This window comes from Astyanax mexicanus, chromosome 3 (assembly GCF_023375975.1).
Source record: "Astyanax mexicanus isolate ESR-SI-001 chromosome 3, AstMex3_surface, whole genome shotgun sequence".
In the NCBI taxonomy this organism is placed as follows: Eukaryota; Metazoa; Chordata; class Actinopteri; order Characiformes; family Acestrorhamphidae; genus Astyanax; species Astyanax mexicanus.
In genome coordinates, this window is record NC_064410.1 from 35,275,684 (window position 1) to 35,291,593 (window position 15,910).

At 35.0% G+C, this 15,910-nt stretch overlaps 1 protein-coding gene across 1 annotated transcript; it reads right to left on the reverse strand.

Annotated features, from left to right (window-relative positions):
* Window positions 1-639: 639 nt before the first annotated feature.
* On the reverse strand, window positions 640-6,115 carry LOC125799518 (C-type lectin domain family 6 member A-like). The gene is made up of 8 exons (XM_049476420.1): window positions 5,972-6,115; window positions 3,491-3,628; window positions 3,300-3,389; window positions 3,140-3,223; window positions 2,965-3,036; window positions 1,561-1,715; window positions 1,283-1,392; window positions 640-1,153 (listed from the first exon to the last, which is right to left on the reverse strand). The coding sequence occupies exons 1-8, from the start codon at window positions 6,051-6,053 to the stop codon at window positions 991-993; spliced, it is 894 nt and encodes a 297-aa protein (XP_049332377.1). The 5' UTR covers window positions 6,054-6,115; the 3' UTR covers window positions 640-990.
* Window positions 6,116-15,910: the final 9,795 nt, after the last annotated feature.

The following is a 15,910-nucleotide window of genomic DNA, read 5'->3' on the forward strand; positions in this document are numbered from 1 at the left end:
TCTGCTTAGGAAAATCCTACAGTAAGAGTAAGAATTATATGAAAATTATGTAAATTGCCAAGCTAACATATAACTAAAATAGTGAGTACTAAACAGGGGCAGAACGGTATTTTATGTTTTGGGAAGTTAGAAAACAGAAAAACTAAGCCTGGCAGACCCATTCTGTCACAATATTAAACGATATACTACTGGGACCAGACAAGTCTAATCTTAAAGTCAGAGATATCGAGTAACGAAGTAGAAATACTTTGTTACCTCAGTTTGGGTATCTATACTTTAGTGGAGTAATTGTTTTTTAGACGACTTTTTACGTCTACTCCTTACTTTTTTACGCAGTTATCGGTACATGAAAAAACAAACATATAAATCGCGTCATCCGGAAAGCTTGTGGTTGGATAACAAGTATAAACATATACCGGTCAGACCCTCTATTACGTCACATCAAACTCCAGATGCATGTAGCTTTATGAAAGAGACTGGAGACAAGTGGAGTGAGATGTTGCACTCTGAACAGAGACCCAGTGAGAAAGTTAAGCAAAGGAAGACCCCAGTTATGCGTCTCCAGCTGCAGCGAGTGGCTTCGGAAGGATCAAATGCAAAAACAACTCTTTTCGGATGAGCTCTGCCCCCCCCCCCCCCCCCCCCCCCATTTCAAAAAGTAAAAAATCCATCCCAGGATTTCGCTCTCATTGCCTGGCTGGCCCTGACAGTAATTATATTCTTAACATTCACACATTGGAAAATGTTGGTCAAGACAATGTAGGTCTTTTACTCTGCAAATACACTTTCAGTGACTATGTTAAAAAAAAAACATTTTGTTTACAAAATACTGTCTATAGCAAGGTATTTCAATTTAAACATGAAACACTTTCAAACTATATCAGCTCAAAACCGAGCACTTACCACATCTCCTGAACACAAGCTGATTTAAAGACATTTTAATCACTGATAAAAAGCGGAAGTACTGTGATAAAATAAAGATAACGTATTTTACTTTTCACAGATGAATTTCTTCAGTTTTCTGCAGGAAGAATCAAACCATGAATGTGTGTCACCATAGTCATTCCCCAGACAAGCACAGTTCTCTCCTGAAGGGTCTTCTTGTTTCCAGTTATCAGGCTCATCTGATCCTTCCTTTCTTGTAAACCACAATCTGTATGAGTTAGGAAGACTGTTAGACTGTTTTCTTTTCATTTTCAGTTTGTTCCATTTAAAATTCAACCATTGAAAGCAATGCAGCTAAAAGCAGTGTATAAACTGTGTGAGAGAACATGGTTCTTACGTTACTCCTGTCTCAGTCAGGGGCTGCTTGTTTACCCACATCCACTTTCCCTCCGTCTCCAAATCATTCAGCCCGATCCAGTGAGTTTCTCCGCTTGAATTTACAAAGATCTAACATATAAATATTAATAAATATAAGTATTGATTCCAGTGGTAACAGAATCTGTATTGCATCTTGATCTGAGCATTGTGTTTAAGCATCAGAGTAGTTCAGACTTGCAAAAAAACATTCAACTAAAAACCTAGACTAAAGAAGAAAAAATAAGTTAATGTACTCACCTGCTCAGCTTCACTGGTTATTATAACCAGATGTCCTCCTTTCTCAACACAGTGATTGCTACTGTTCATCCAGTTCAGTGTGTCAGTGGAGAAGTAGTAACACTTTACACCAAAAGGCTTCCAGCCATCTCCACACTGTCCACACTTCTGACATTCTTATTTTGAAGAATGAACAACAAAATATAAACAAATTTGTTAAAAAGGAAATTTTGACTCTGATCCTTTTTTTATTCATGATGGATATAAACATCAGGGCAGCGGCTGCTTAGCAGTTAAAGCACCATGTCATGTGGGAAGCAGTCAAGAGACGCATAGTCACTCTGGAGGAGCTAATTTGTGGTCACACTCTCCACAAATCTGGCCTCTATAAAAGAATGGCAAGATAAAAACCATTGATGAAAGAGAATTGTCATTTGCAGTTTGGCAGAAGCCATGTAGGGCACACAGCAACCATGTGGAAGAAGGTGCTGTGTTCGAATGAGACCAAAGTTGAACTATTTGGCCTAAATGCACAGTGAAAAATAACACCCTGTTTCACCCTGAACACATCATGCTGTGGGGATGCATTGGAGAACTTGGCTGAGTTTGAGCTGTTTTGCAAAGAATAGACAAAAATCTCAGTCTCTAGATACGTAAAGCTGGTAATGACATAATAAAAGACTTACAGCTGTTATTGGAGTGAAAGATGAATACTGAATACTTTTGCATGACACAATTCAGATTTTTACTTGATTATATTATGCTACTTTGTATTGGTCTATAACTTAAAATATATATATATTTTTTTTTGTTGTTGAACCCACTCATTAGGACTCCCCTATAACCCCAACACCAGGAAGACTAGCACATGCCTCCTCTGATACATGGGCCACCACATCTTTTCAAGCTGCTGCTGATGCACCACTGCTAAATAGCATCACAGCACAATCAGAGGAAAGCGCAGCGACTCGGTTCTGATACATCAGCTCACAGACGCCTTGTGCTGATCGACATCACCCTTTGGAGTGATGTGGGGAGAGAGCAAGAGCCTCAAAATCTGCCATATTATCCGATAGTGTGGGACTCTTTTACCAGTTTACACACTGATAGAGCCGGTGGCAATCAAATGTAGATTTGTTTGGACAACTGAGGCTATAATCGTGTTGTGTAAATCTGGCATTAACAGCAAAAAAAAAAAAAAAAAATACACAAATGCAGTTAACAAAGTGAACCACTCATTTTTTACTCAGCCTTATATGAACCCATACATTTTTCCTTAAGTTCATCTTTTAAAAAACTGCCATCTGCAATTTTTCTTTTGCTATAAAAAATAGCCTGAGTGTGGTGTTTCCAGTGTTTTTACCAGGGGCTGTAAGAGTAGTGTGATCAGTAACCATAGTAGTGTAAAGTGTAATATCATCTTACCTTTGCAGGCAGAGAAAACCTCATGGGCTGTGCGATACTTGACCTTCAGCACCTCATACTGTCTTTCTGTTTCTGATACAAAATAAAAATAGTTTGGCTTCTTAGGTCTACTGTTACTGTTTAGTTTTTAGCTTGAGAAAAAATCAACACACTAAGAAAACTGGTAAACACTCACCATTTAAAGAAGCAACATGGCTTAAAACATTTTCATAGTTCACTTGAACCTGATCCAATTGTGATTTTAACTCTTCAGCTGCAGCTGAAAGCACATCGGTGGTTAAATATAATAACAGCGAACTCTCTAAGAGACACTAAGAGATACAAATATTTCTTACCAGTGGCATTGTGTAGCTGAACTGACAGGCTTTCTACAGCGCTGGTAAACTGATCACTTAATGATTCATAAGAGACTCCTTTATTAAAATCTGTTAAAAAGAGATGAATCTGAATACAAGAGGTAAAGGAAAATATACAGATTTATAGAACAGAATCAATATATTATAGACTGAAGCTGAGTGATACTCACACAGGACCCCCAGAACACAGAGTCCCCCCAAAGCACAGAGCAGGAGGAGGCCGAGAGCAACCAGAACAAACTTCAGGGTATTTTTAGAATGTGGAGTGTTACTCTCTCTAACCGAGTGTCCAGTGTGTTCAGATACACCTGAAATATATGACGTGGTTACTCTAAAAAGCACAGAAAATGGGTAATTTTTTTCAATAATTTGTTTATAGATTTTTTTCTTTTAAAAAATCCTTTTTTTACCAACCAGAACTAAGACAAGTGTGACAGATATTATTAAAAACACATTTTATGTATATCCATAATTTAGTACATATGTACACATGCATGATGCAAACCTATATACACATATCTATACACACACATACAAATGCATACACATATACAATAGTATTACAAATACTAGTGTAAATAGTAATAATGTTAATATGACATAATGACATTTATTCTAATAAAGATAGTAGTACATATAATTCAATAGAAACAAAACAAAAAAAACAAACAAAAATAAAGTAAATTAACTAAAATGTTAAACCCCTGCGTTAAAGAGAATCTGTATTAACAGGTAATTAAAAAAGCATAAAACTGTTTATAATGGGATTACAGAACTACATAAATTGCTCAGCATAAGGCAAAAAAGAATTCCATAATTTGTTCACATTGTTGGTGGAGCCTCCTACCTGGCATTTATTTTTTTCTAGTTTAATATGTAAAAAAAAAAAAAAAATGCCCGATCTAAGCATGGTGTGTGGGAGGAACATGTCTAGCAAGGAAAATAACAAAACCAATGGATTCTAAAATAAATCTGGGAAGCGATATATCAACGGGTAGAACACAAAAGATGCTGTAATAGGAAATTGTGCAGAATATATCCGACCAATAATTGTGCAGCGCTTTACATTGCCATAACAAATGATTCAATGATGCAGGGGCTTTCTGACACCTATCAAATTGGATCTACGTTTTGGAAAATCTAAGCTTTGTTATATGTGTATGATGTAGAATTTTCCACTGGCTTAGTCAGGATAACTATCTCATAAGAACAATATTACAATAGCAAGTCAAATAGTGTTGTTTTTCTGTTTGTTTGTCAGCTCCCCTCTCCTCATTTCTAACTTTGATTAATGAAGGTTTTTTTGTGTGTTTGAGTAAAATAAATATGCATCCTCCACTAGACAGTTTAGCATAGTACAAGCTGCTTTAAAATCTGTCATCTCTGTTGCTATCAAACTAATGTAGTGCCAAGATTAGTACAAAACGTTTGCTTTAACAGTGAATGTGCTTTGATTTGTCATGCTTGAATTATGAAGGTCAGTATACGCCACCTGTGTGTCCTCAAATCTTTCTCATGTTGATGAGTAATGGGAATTTGATCGCTATTCCTCTCAAATTTACTCTCCTCTTTAAAAAATTGTTGCACTCAAAAAGAATGAATTGATAGCAGTGAAATTTGGTAGGTGGGTTTAAAATCATTAGATATGCGAGTTTCACACTTATATATCACACTAGGTAGTTTCACACTTGGCTGTGCATGTTTTGCATACATACATTTACAGAAGTGAACTGAAACCAGAAAAGCAGACAAAAACGTCATCCTGTAAAAGTATGCAGTAAAAAAAGTTAGCAAAAGTTTCCCTACTTCCTTAAAAAGTCATTTAATGCATCTAAACACTCTGACGCAACCAGTTATATATATTAATGCTATTAATACATCTTTTTTAAGACCATGCCTATTTTTTAACATTTTTTTAACAATTGTTCCCTGCTTTTTGTAGCTTATACTGCTATGTAAAAAAAATAGCAACCAGCTTTATTTTCTTGTTTTTTTTTGTGTTCATTATTTGAATATGTTTCTGCATCTAAGACCTTGAAAGAGGCCCCAAAGAATAAAAAATCTGAATTTGTCATTGTTGATACTGATTTGCTATGCCTCTTAAAGTGTAATCACAAGCATGCTTTGACTAATTATCACAGTGCCTCTGCCCATATACAGTAATGTCATGTGTAATTTTACATAAAGTTATATAAAATAAACATATTTTAAAAGCCGCAGGTCCAACAGTATTCCATATCAACTGCAAATAAACAACTATGAAAAAAAGTTGTCAGTTAAGGTAATTGGCTGATTGTGTTTTACTCATGGCTTTAAATTACAGGAAGAGTTTAACAATAGTCAATATATTCAATAATACATCAATAACGGGAGATATGTTTTCATGTTACTGTTAATATGAGCAACCACTTCATTTATAAGAGCTTTTTTCAGTGTAATAAGCATCAGTAATTACACAGTGAATATCTAAAAAAGGTCTAAAGTAAAAATAATTAAAATTAAAAAGTCCTTATTAATGACCAGTGGATTTATACATAAGTGAAAGGTAATGAATAAAATATCATATAGCTACTAATTATTTTATGCCCTGTACAGTGTTTATACATTTAATAAAACAAAATCAAACAAAAATAACACATCCAACAAATTACCTTGAGCTGGAGAACTGGGAAATCTTTTCTTCCCAGTAGTTGCAGAGAGATTCAAATCAATATTTCCATAAATGTGATCCATTTCAATCCTCAGTGCACTGCCTTTAGTATCAGGAAATGTTAAGAACGTATTTACCCCAATACGCCCAGACACACAGAAACAGCACTTCCCTTTCGATACTGAGAGCTCACATCTTTCACTAATATTCTGTAATGTTATGTAGGGTCATTCTTAAAAGGGAAGCAGGATCTGGTTAGCACTAAGAGTTTGATAACCTGACAGCAGATGGAAAACAACATTTTGGGGCCCTTTTCATGAAAAACCTTTATTTAAAAAAGTGCTTCAAGTAAAACATAGACTGTTACGTGCACCTGCACATAGATCTCTCTCTCTTTCTCTTTCTCTCTCGCTCACTTTCACTAACTAGGTCTGGCACATAGACTGTATATAGCTGCACAGAGGATCGTCTCTCAAAAGTGAAGCCACCACAGGTCGGGCGCCCCCTGCTGTTCGGTTTCAGAAAGCTGTGTAACCCCACCCATCCCCATGGGTTTCAATGGCAAAACAGACAACTTTCAATCACGTTTTTTTTTCTAATATACTGTAATTTTACCTCCTTTATTTAAATGTAACAGCTACTGTAACATCTGCTTACATTGTCTGTATTATATTTCTGGTGGTTGTGTGATTGGTAAAGGTTGGGAGAAGTATAGAGCTGAAGTTGTTGTGTGTTGTGAGCTTGAGGTGTGTGCGTGTTTCTCCCGTCACCCTCGCCTGCTGCTCCCTCCTTATAGTCCTCTGTCACTGGGTTTCTGGTAGACAGCTAGTTGGGCCCATCACATTTTTCACCACGTAGGTATTTTGCTTGTATATACACACTAGGTTAGGGGCGGGTGCCACTTTTGTATGTTTGGTTAGTTTAGTTTGGGTTAGGCAGTTTAGTACACTTTTATCATTTTCCTTTCTTTGGCACCGTCCTTTGTCCACCTTAAACCTTTAAGTTAAAAAGAGCAGCTGATTTATTTAATTATTGTTTTGTGGTTCTGTCGTATTATTGTTCATTTGTGTTTGTAAATATGTTAATATATTGTTTCTGAAAATTCAGTAAAAGCTCTGGCTTTTCTTTGACTACATCCACTGTTTCCAGTCTTTCTTTTTGTTTACGTCCTAATAATCCCTAGACCTAACATCTTTTTAATTGGGAACGTAACATAGACGTTGTTAGAGTTTTACATCATAAACATCCCTCCTCTGTTCATTTCCTGCAGGCACGTTACTGTATTACACATTATCCTGCCTTACATTTTTGTTATCTGATGTCATGGTCAACATTCAATGTGAAATTGACGTCTGGTGACGTTGGAATAGCCAGCTGGGTACAGTCCATGGTCCATTTATGAACATTTACAATAGCCAGTCTATCTATTCAGCCTAACACAGTTTAGCTCTTTTTGAACAAGGCATGGTACTGGACAGCCAGTAAGGACAGATCTCACTATTTTCTGTCCCTTACAGGGGTATTGCCTGGGTGTGTAAAGGAAAGTTTTTTAAAAGAATAAAAGACGCCTTATTAAGAAGGACAATATCAAAAATGTAGCCAAATCAGCAACATACAGGGATAGTAAAAGAGTCCAAGGTCAGTTCATAGTGAATCAAAATCATTGATTGCTGAACTTGTGCACTTTACTGCTATATTTATATCTGTATTAGGTACATAAAGGGCTGTCCCTGGTACATAAAGTGGTTTGTGCTGCCACTGTGTGAAAAATGCCCCTTTCATGCTTTCATTTGTGTTATAAAATACTGTCTTAAACGACTAGCTCACTTCATTGTATTTTTGAATCAGCCAAAGGTGATTAACGATTTAGTAGCTTAGACTTTTAGACTTAATCACAGTTTAGTCTAGTCTCAGTTTTGCACATTTACATATAGATGCCTTGACGACTGGAGGAGCAGTGGACTGACGCTTATTAAAGCTAAAAAATAAAAAATAAAAACACCATCTATTAAATGTGTTTTTTCTTAGAAAATTAGTAAAAGCAACTGTAGTTAGAGATTGATGCCTCTTTTACCCATTCCAGCTAAATTAGAACCATAAAAAAAGACAGAATTTTAATGCGAAAGTATAATAAGTTTATTACTTGGTTCATAGGGGACTGAAACATGTACATGTACATACATTTCTGGCAGCCATCAAATAGTTGTTTTTAATCACACATATATTTAGAAAATAAGACAATTACAGTAAGAGTCAAAAGTCTGGACACACCTTCTTTTTTTTTCTTTTTTTTTTCTAATTTTTCCCATTTTCTCCCCAATTTACACGGCCAATTACCCAACCCACTCATTAGGACTGCCCCTATCACTAGTGATGCCCTAACACACCAGGAGGGTGAAGACTAACACATGCCTCCTCCGATACATGTGAAGTCAGTCCCCTGATCAAAACCTGATCAAATGAGATGAGTAATTTGGGAAGAGCTGGAGCTGGCCAAAATCAACACACCTTTTCATCCTACTAGCACAAATTCATCACTCAGAGCATGTGTGAATTTTTAGAGAAGCATTAGAGATACAAAAGACTATTTCCTTGCAAAATACTGTTTGGAGCAAGAACATTTCTTACTGATAAATGTATACATAGCAAATATATACTGGCACGTTTAAATTAAATCAGGTCAAAATTGAAAAAATCTGACACATCTAACCTCTCCCTGAGGAGAGAATGCTTCCTGAAGGCTTTTTAAACAGTGATTAAAAGCTAAAAATACCATGATTACATCTGATTAATATTTTACTTTTCACAGATGTATTTCCGCGCTTTACTGCAGGAAGCATCAAACCATTTTGTAAAATCACCATTTTCATTCCCCAGACTAGCACAGTTCTCTCCTGAAGGATCTTCTTCTTTCCAGTTATTTGGCTCACTTACTCCATCCTTTCCCTTATTCCAGAATCTGTAAAGTTAAAACGATAGTTTTCTATCAATATTTCTCCTAAACCCTGGAAGACACTGTATTGCAGGACATGTAAATGCTTCTATAATGATAAACTAAAAGCAGTGTATAAACTGTGTAAGAGAACATGGTTCTTACGTTACTCCTGTATCAGTCAGGGGCTGCTTGTTCACCCACATCCACTTTCCCTCAGTCTCCAAATCATTCAGCCCGATCCAGTGAGGTCTTCCAAGACTCGTAGACACAAAAGTCTAATATATAAATTAACATGCAGTTATCTGCGTGCAGTAAAAATAGTTCAAATGTAAATAACATGGCAACTAGAATTAATACCCAGCATATCCATATTTGTAATCAAGTATGCAGTGAAAATTGTATACTGTATATTTCAAATATGTATACAGTACATGTCAGTACTCTAGGTACTATGATGAAACTGGTACAATCGATAATAATAAACATTTTATCTGGTATTCTGAACTAAAAAATATTTTTAAAGAGTATACAGACCCTTCACTCACCTGTTCAGCTTGGCTGGTTATTATAGCCAGATGTCCTCCTATCTTTACACAGTGATCTCTACTGTTCATCCAGTTCAGGAAATCAGGTGAAAAGAAGTAACACTTCACACCGAAACGCTTCCAGTTTTCTCCACATAGTCCACATGTCTGACTTCCTTATGTTAAAAAAAAAATACTTAAAAGACTTGTCATTCTTGTATTCTTGAAAACTGTAATGTGTAAATATTACATTACATTACATTACATTACATTACATTTGGCAGACGCTTTTGTCCAAAGTGACTTACAATAGTAAAGTAAAAAAGTAATAGAAGTTTAAAGGTAAAAACATTTTTAGATAGGGCTTAAAGGAGGTCGAAGGGAAATAATAGGATAGGTGAGTGAAGGAGGGGAAGAAGGAAATGGAAATGAGGTGAGAAGTAGTTAGTTTGTTAGAGGTGTTAGGAGAGTAAGTGCTCTTTGAAGAGCTCTGTCTTCAGGAGTTTCTTAAAGATAGTGAGAGATTCTTCTGATCTGCTAGTGGAAGGTAGTTAGTTAGAGGTGTTAGGAGAGTAAGTGCTCTTTGAAGAGCTCTGTCTGCAGGAGTTTATTAAAGATAGCGAGAGATTCTCCTGATCTGGTAGTGGAAGGTAGTTTGTTCCACCATTGGGGAACTCTGTATGAGAACAGTCTGGATTGCTTTGTGTGAAAATATGCAAGTGAGGGAAAATTTTCTATTAAATAAGATTTTTGTATTTATTGCAAAATCTCACTCCCAGTTTTCCCCAAACTGACTGGTTCTATTGATTCAATTTTGCGTAGCATATTTTTTAATTGACATCAATAATGCATACACGTTGGACTTTATGTTTAACACTGTGAGTAAAAGATAATGTATAGCAATAAGGATCATGTGTTTAAATATTTTGGTGAAACGGTAAAGCAGGAATTAACATTGATATTTATATCTAAACCTTTTCTGATATTTCTGATATTTTGTTGAATAAACAAATTATTTATTAATATACGTCATTAACACTAAACAGGCTCTTTTTATATTTATTATTAAATATCACATATTTTAGAAATATTATAAAAAAATATAAAATCATTTTGAATATAATTTCCTACTCATTGCTTATAATTTATAGGCCCTTTTTACAAGGAGGGCAGATTACGGCTGTAGAAGGGTGTCATATATATATATATATAATGTCTTCAATGATTAAATTTACAATTAGGAAAATCATACAATAAAAGAAAACACATTGAATAAGAAGATGTGTGTCCAAAGTTTTAAATGGTACTATATGCCTCGGAAAAACACTAAACATTATTGTCTCATGATACCCCGGTCCCTCGGCAAACAAATCACAGATATGGCTCTGAACATTTTAGTTTAATAGCAGAACATTCTCATTTCACATACATACATTTTTTAAATAATGTGATTTAAATTGTTTAATCTTTGTTATCATTTTGTATAGGATTTAAAGACTTCTTCAAGGCATAGAGCTCATTTCAACTTCCTCAATCAGTAGTTGACAGATCAGCTTGGCAGGATGAAGATAGTCATAGACCTTTCACTATAAATATTCACTCAATCAGTTTGTTTCTCGTGTCACTGAGTAGATATGTGTTTCCCAATGAAAAGCTTTCACATATTTTGCTCTGTGGTAAAATACAGCATTCTGAAAATAACCACCAGACTTACTTCCTGTTGATGGATTTCTAGTCCAGTGTAATTTAAGTATTCATTTATTTATTAATTTAATTATTTCTTCTGTTTAGCTTTTAGTGATTTTGTTTTGGCTTTACTATACATAAATCTCTTTTTATGATTCAGCAGATTTCTTACAGTTCTGTCACAGACGTTGACCTAGTTCACAAATCTTTTTCCTTCGCTTTGATGTACATTTTCTATTTTTAAAGCAAATTATGCTTTCTCTCTTGACATGTTTTGCTCACATTATCTTTTGTTAATAATTAAATTAAATTTGATATGATTGACTGGGAACAACCAACATTGTTTGCCACACAGTAAACATGCAGTATTTCTTTCCTAAAGCAGATTTATAATCCTTTCTATGGTTTCTATTAACAGCTCTTGTAGGGGCCATGCTTTCTTACATTAAATGATTCTTTTATTTTCTCTATTAGTGCATCTTAAAAAAAACATTTTAGGAGGCATGTTTCACAAGGCCAAAATGTTCAGCTTTTGCATTCTGTGATTTTTCACTTTTTGTCTGGGGTTTTGTAAGAGTGGTGGGAATCCCTTACCACTTACCACTGCAGGTAGAACAGACTTCATGGACCTTGCTAAACTTGATCTTCAGGGCGTTATACTGTTTTACTGTTTCTGTTTAAAAAAAAAGAAAAAGTTCAGTTTATCAGCTCTACTTCCATTGTTTTACTGTTTGAGCATGTTCTGTTTTCTTTAAGCAACAAGACAAAAAAACAAATTCTTAGAAAACTGGGTTAAACTCACCATTGAGGGAAGCGATATGTTGTAATGCGTTCTCATAGTCAGCTTGAACCTGATCCAAACTTGCTTTTAACTCTTCAGCTGAAAATTCATAATTTTGTGAGGCTTAATAACACCAATGCCAGTAAATCACAAAACTATAGGTTAAAGGTTAGAACATGACATTGAAATTGCTCAAAAAACAATATGCAGTGGTATGAAAAGGTTTAGGCACCCCTGCTAATATTCATAATTTTTCATGTATTAATCATTGGTTGTTGGAATTTACAATTTCTGTTGAATGTATCATATAGCAGATGAACACAGTTATATTTGAGAAGTGAAATAAAATTTATAGAATTTAGGTAAACAGAAAAATAACATAAATATTCAACAGATTATACTTTTGCAGAAATAACAGCCTCTAAACGCCTCCTACAGCTTCCAATGTGAGTCTTGCTTCTGGTTGAAGGTGGATTTTGAATATTTGATCATTCTTCTTTACAAATCATCTCCAGTTCAGTCAGGTTTGATGGTTTCTGGGCATAAACAGCCTGCTTGGAATCACACCACACATTTTCAGTAATATTTAGGTCTGGGGACTGAGTTGATCATTCTAGAACTAGTACTTTATTCTCTGCATGAACGCTTTAGCAGATTTTGAGCAGTGTTTAGGGTCATTGTCTTGTTGAAGTATCCAGACCTGGTGCAACAAATTTTACTGTGGGTAGCAAGAGTTTATCTTGGAATGTTCTGATCTTCTTCCACCTGAAAAAAACTCAATTTTATGTATCCTACTTTTTGTATCCTTTCCCTACCCCATAATTTTTCCTAAGTTGCCACTCTTCAGAGAAGAAGCAAAGAGGAGATAAAACTTGCAATCGGTCACCTTAACCCTTTCTCATAATTGGATTAATCTGTGTATGTGGGTCAAGGGTCAATGTTTTTTTTTACCAAATAAATTTTGTGTTTCAATTATTACTGCTAAAGGTATTTAGATAACTAAAACGACAATTCTTTAATTTTGTTAAAAGATTTATTGCACACTTTTTGTAAATCCTATAAACCTCATTTCACTTCTCAAACATCACTGTGTTCGTCTGCTATATGATATATTTAACTGAAATTGCTGATCCAAACAACCAATGATTTATAAAGAAAAAAAGTGGTGCACAAACTTTTTCATGCCACTGTATTTAAGGTGATCATATTTTAAAGTGATTTACATAATAACATTTTGATACAGAATAATGTTTTAATTTATTTAATTATATACTTAAATATTTTCTTCATATTGTGTAGTAACAGGAAACCCCTCAGACCTTTTACCAGTAGCATTGTGTTGCTTAACTGAGATTCTTTGTTTAGTGCTAGCACTCTGCTTACCTAATAATTCAGAAGAGACTCCTTTATTGAAATCTGTTAAAGGAGAAACAGAAACAGAAGTTGAGTAGACCTGCAGGACCACTGCAGCTGCATTAGAGACTGAAGCTGAGTGATACTCACACAGGACCCCCAGAACACAGAGTGCCACCAAAGCACAGAGCAGGAGGAGGCTGAGAGCAACCAGAAGAACCTTTCGGGTATTTTTAGAAGGAGGAGGATCCCTTTCCCTGAATGAGCGTCCAGTGTGTTCAGATACATCTGAAAGAATTTTTTTTTTGGTTACTTTAGAAAACACAGAATATGAGCATTCTACCCTGTTTATGGACAGAAGATGTCCAGTTTGTAACAAATGCCATGGAATATTACTGAAATATTTAAAAACAATGTATTTAAAAGAGTGATTTTGTTATTTTCTTTTATATTTTTTATATTACTTTGATATTGATATAGAAATGATTTTACTACAAAATGTAAGTAACTTGCATATTCATTTCTGCCAGTAAAAAAGGGACCCAAGTAGTTAATGACAAAAAACAACAAATGCATGTTTCACCTTTTTTTTTAATCTGTACAATTCTCTTCATAATATCATTGATGAAGAGAAATTTTACCTTACAATTATAAATCAGATTCCTTTCCACACAGTTTGTTTTCTTAATGTTGAAATACTCAATAACACAGTCTTATGGTACCACTGGTCCACTAGGTGAACATCAGTCTACATCCTCTCTCTCGAAACTTACTCTTGCACTTTCCATAGCATTATTAATGTTTATTTTATTGGCACATTATTGTTCAATTCAGAAGATATTTTATTTTCCTTAGGAAAACAAATTCCAGAGGAATTGTTACACTTGGATAAACAATAAATTGATTTGTTAAATAATTTCTAATTAATTAACAGGAAAAAAACAAACATTAACACACGTCCAAGAAATGGCACCTGTACCTGGTGAACCGGAACCTCTTCTGGTTTTTCCAGTTGTGGAGAGCTCAAAATCAGAATTTGCATAGACATGGTCCATTTTCTTCCTTCTATCTTAAATGATCACCAGCTGACACTGAGTGATATCAGGACATGTGAAGCAAATACTTACAATGACAGGAAGTGAAATACTTACCATGTACACGCACACACACACACACACACACACACACACACACACACAAAGTGCTAAATTTGTAGGTTAAAATTCTGATTTAGTTTTTTAAGAAGTTTGAAGAAAAAAAACTCTTTACTGTAGCAGTTAAAGATCTGATCAGCACCACTTCCATTGTAGTTCTATAGTTATTAGATAAATTAGCATCTTTGGTAGTGTGTTTCTATGATAAACCTCATGTGATAACTGTCAGTTCATGTTCTTACTGTTGCAGATTCTACCTTAGTAATCTTAATTAGCTGAGACAATGTGTGGTCAAAATTGCAGTGGCCATAAATGCAATCTTTGCCTATTTTGTGGGTTCCTCTGTTCAGCTTAGAATACATTTTTAAAAACACACTGTACCCTGTGGTTAATGGCTAATGTGAAAGTAGATAGTTGGGCCCTAAAAAATTAAATCAGTGGTTTTCTTAATTTGGTCATTCAAATAACCTCTTATGGATTATATAATTTGATCATTTAAAAAAATCGCCTATTTTTGTCCCACACAAATCTTCGTATCTTCAAAGTACATGATATTAAATTAACTCTGCTTCCACAGATGCACTAACTAAGTGTCCATAAAGTGATACTGAGGGAAAACTCAGGAGAAGAAAAGAAAGCAAAGTTAGAAACATGTACATTGAACTTTAATATACTAAAAATGTAAGAATATGAAAGACTTTGAGTTTGAACCTAATCTCTGCTGTACACTGATACAAGCAATCAGGTATCACACACTTACTGAAAAAGTAAAAAACATTTAACATTTAGATTAACATCTGACTATTAAAAATTAAACATGTTCATTGATTGGATACTGAATGAAAGTGGGAGTAGCTTGTTTTTGTTAGCCAATCTGTATGCACATTTTAAGCGGACAGTCTGTTTGAATGAATTGAAACAGAGACCTCTCGTTTATGGTCTTGAGACAGAGAGATGGACTCGAGTACTACAACACTAGTCAGTATACAGTCATATGAAAAAGTTTGGGCACCCCCTATTAATCTTAATCATTTTTAGTTCTAAATATTTTGGTGTTTGCAACAGCCATTTCAGTTTGATATATCTAATAACTGATGGACACAGTAATATTTCAGGACTGAAAACAGAAAATGTGCAATATGCATTAAAACTAAATTTGATCGGTGCAAAAGTATGGGCACCAAAACAGAGTCGCCTGAGGTGTGCAAAAGCACAAGGTATGCAAAAGCACACCTCAGGCGACTCTGTTTGTGGCGTGCTTGCAGAAATGGCTTCTTTCACATCACTCTCCCATTCAGCTTCTCCTTGTGCAAAGTGAGCTGTATTGTTGACCGATGCACAGTGACACCATCTGCAGCAAGATGATGCTGCAGCTCTTTGAAGGTGGTCTGTGGATTTTCCTTGACTGTTCTCACCATTCTTCTTCTCTGCCTTTCTGATATTTTTCTTGGCCTGCCACTTTTGGGCTTAACAAGAACTGTCCCTGTGGTCTTCCATTTCCTTACTA

Excerpts from the sequence above, each read along its gene's own strand:
- LOC125799518 (XM_049476420.1), bottom strand. The coding sequence starts at position 6,053 with ATGGATCACATTTATGGAAATATTGATTTGAATCTCTCTGCAACTACT. Across the intron at positions 3,390-3,490 it reads CTGTGTTCTGGGGGTCCTGT|ATTTTAATAAAGGAGTCTCT; the intron begins GTGAGTATCACT and ends TCTTTTTAACAG. Across the intron at positions 1,154-1,282 it reads CTGACTGAGACAGGAGTAAC|ATTGTGGTTTACAAGAAAGG; the intron begins GTAAGAACCATG and ends TAACTCATACAG.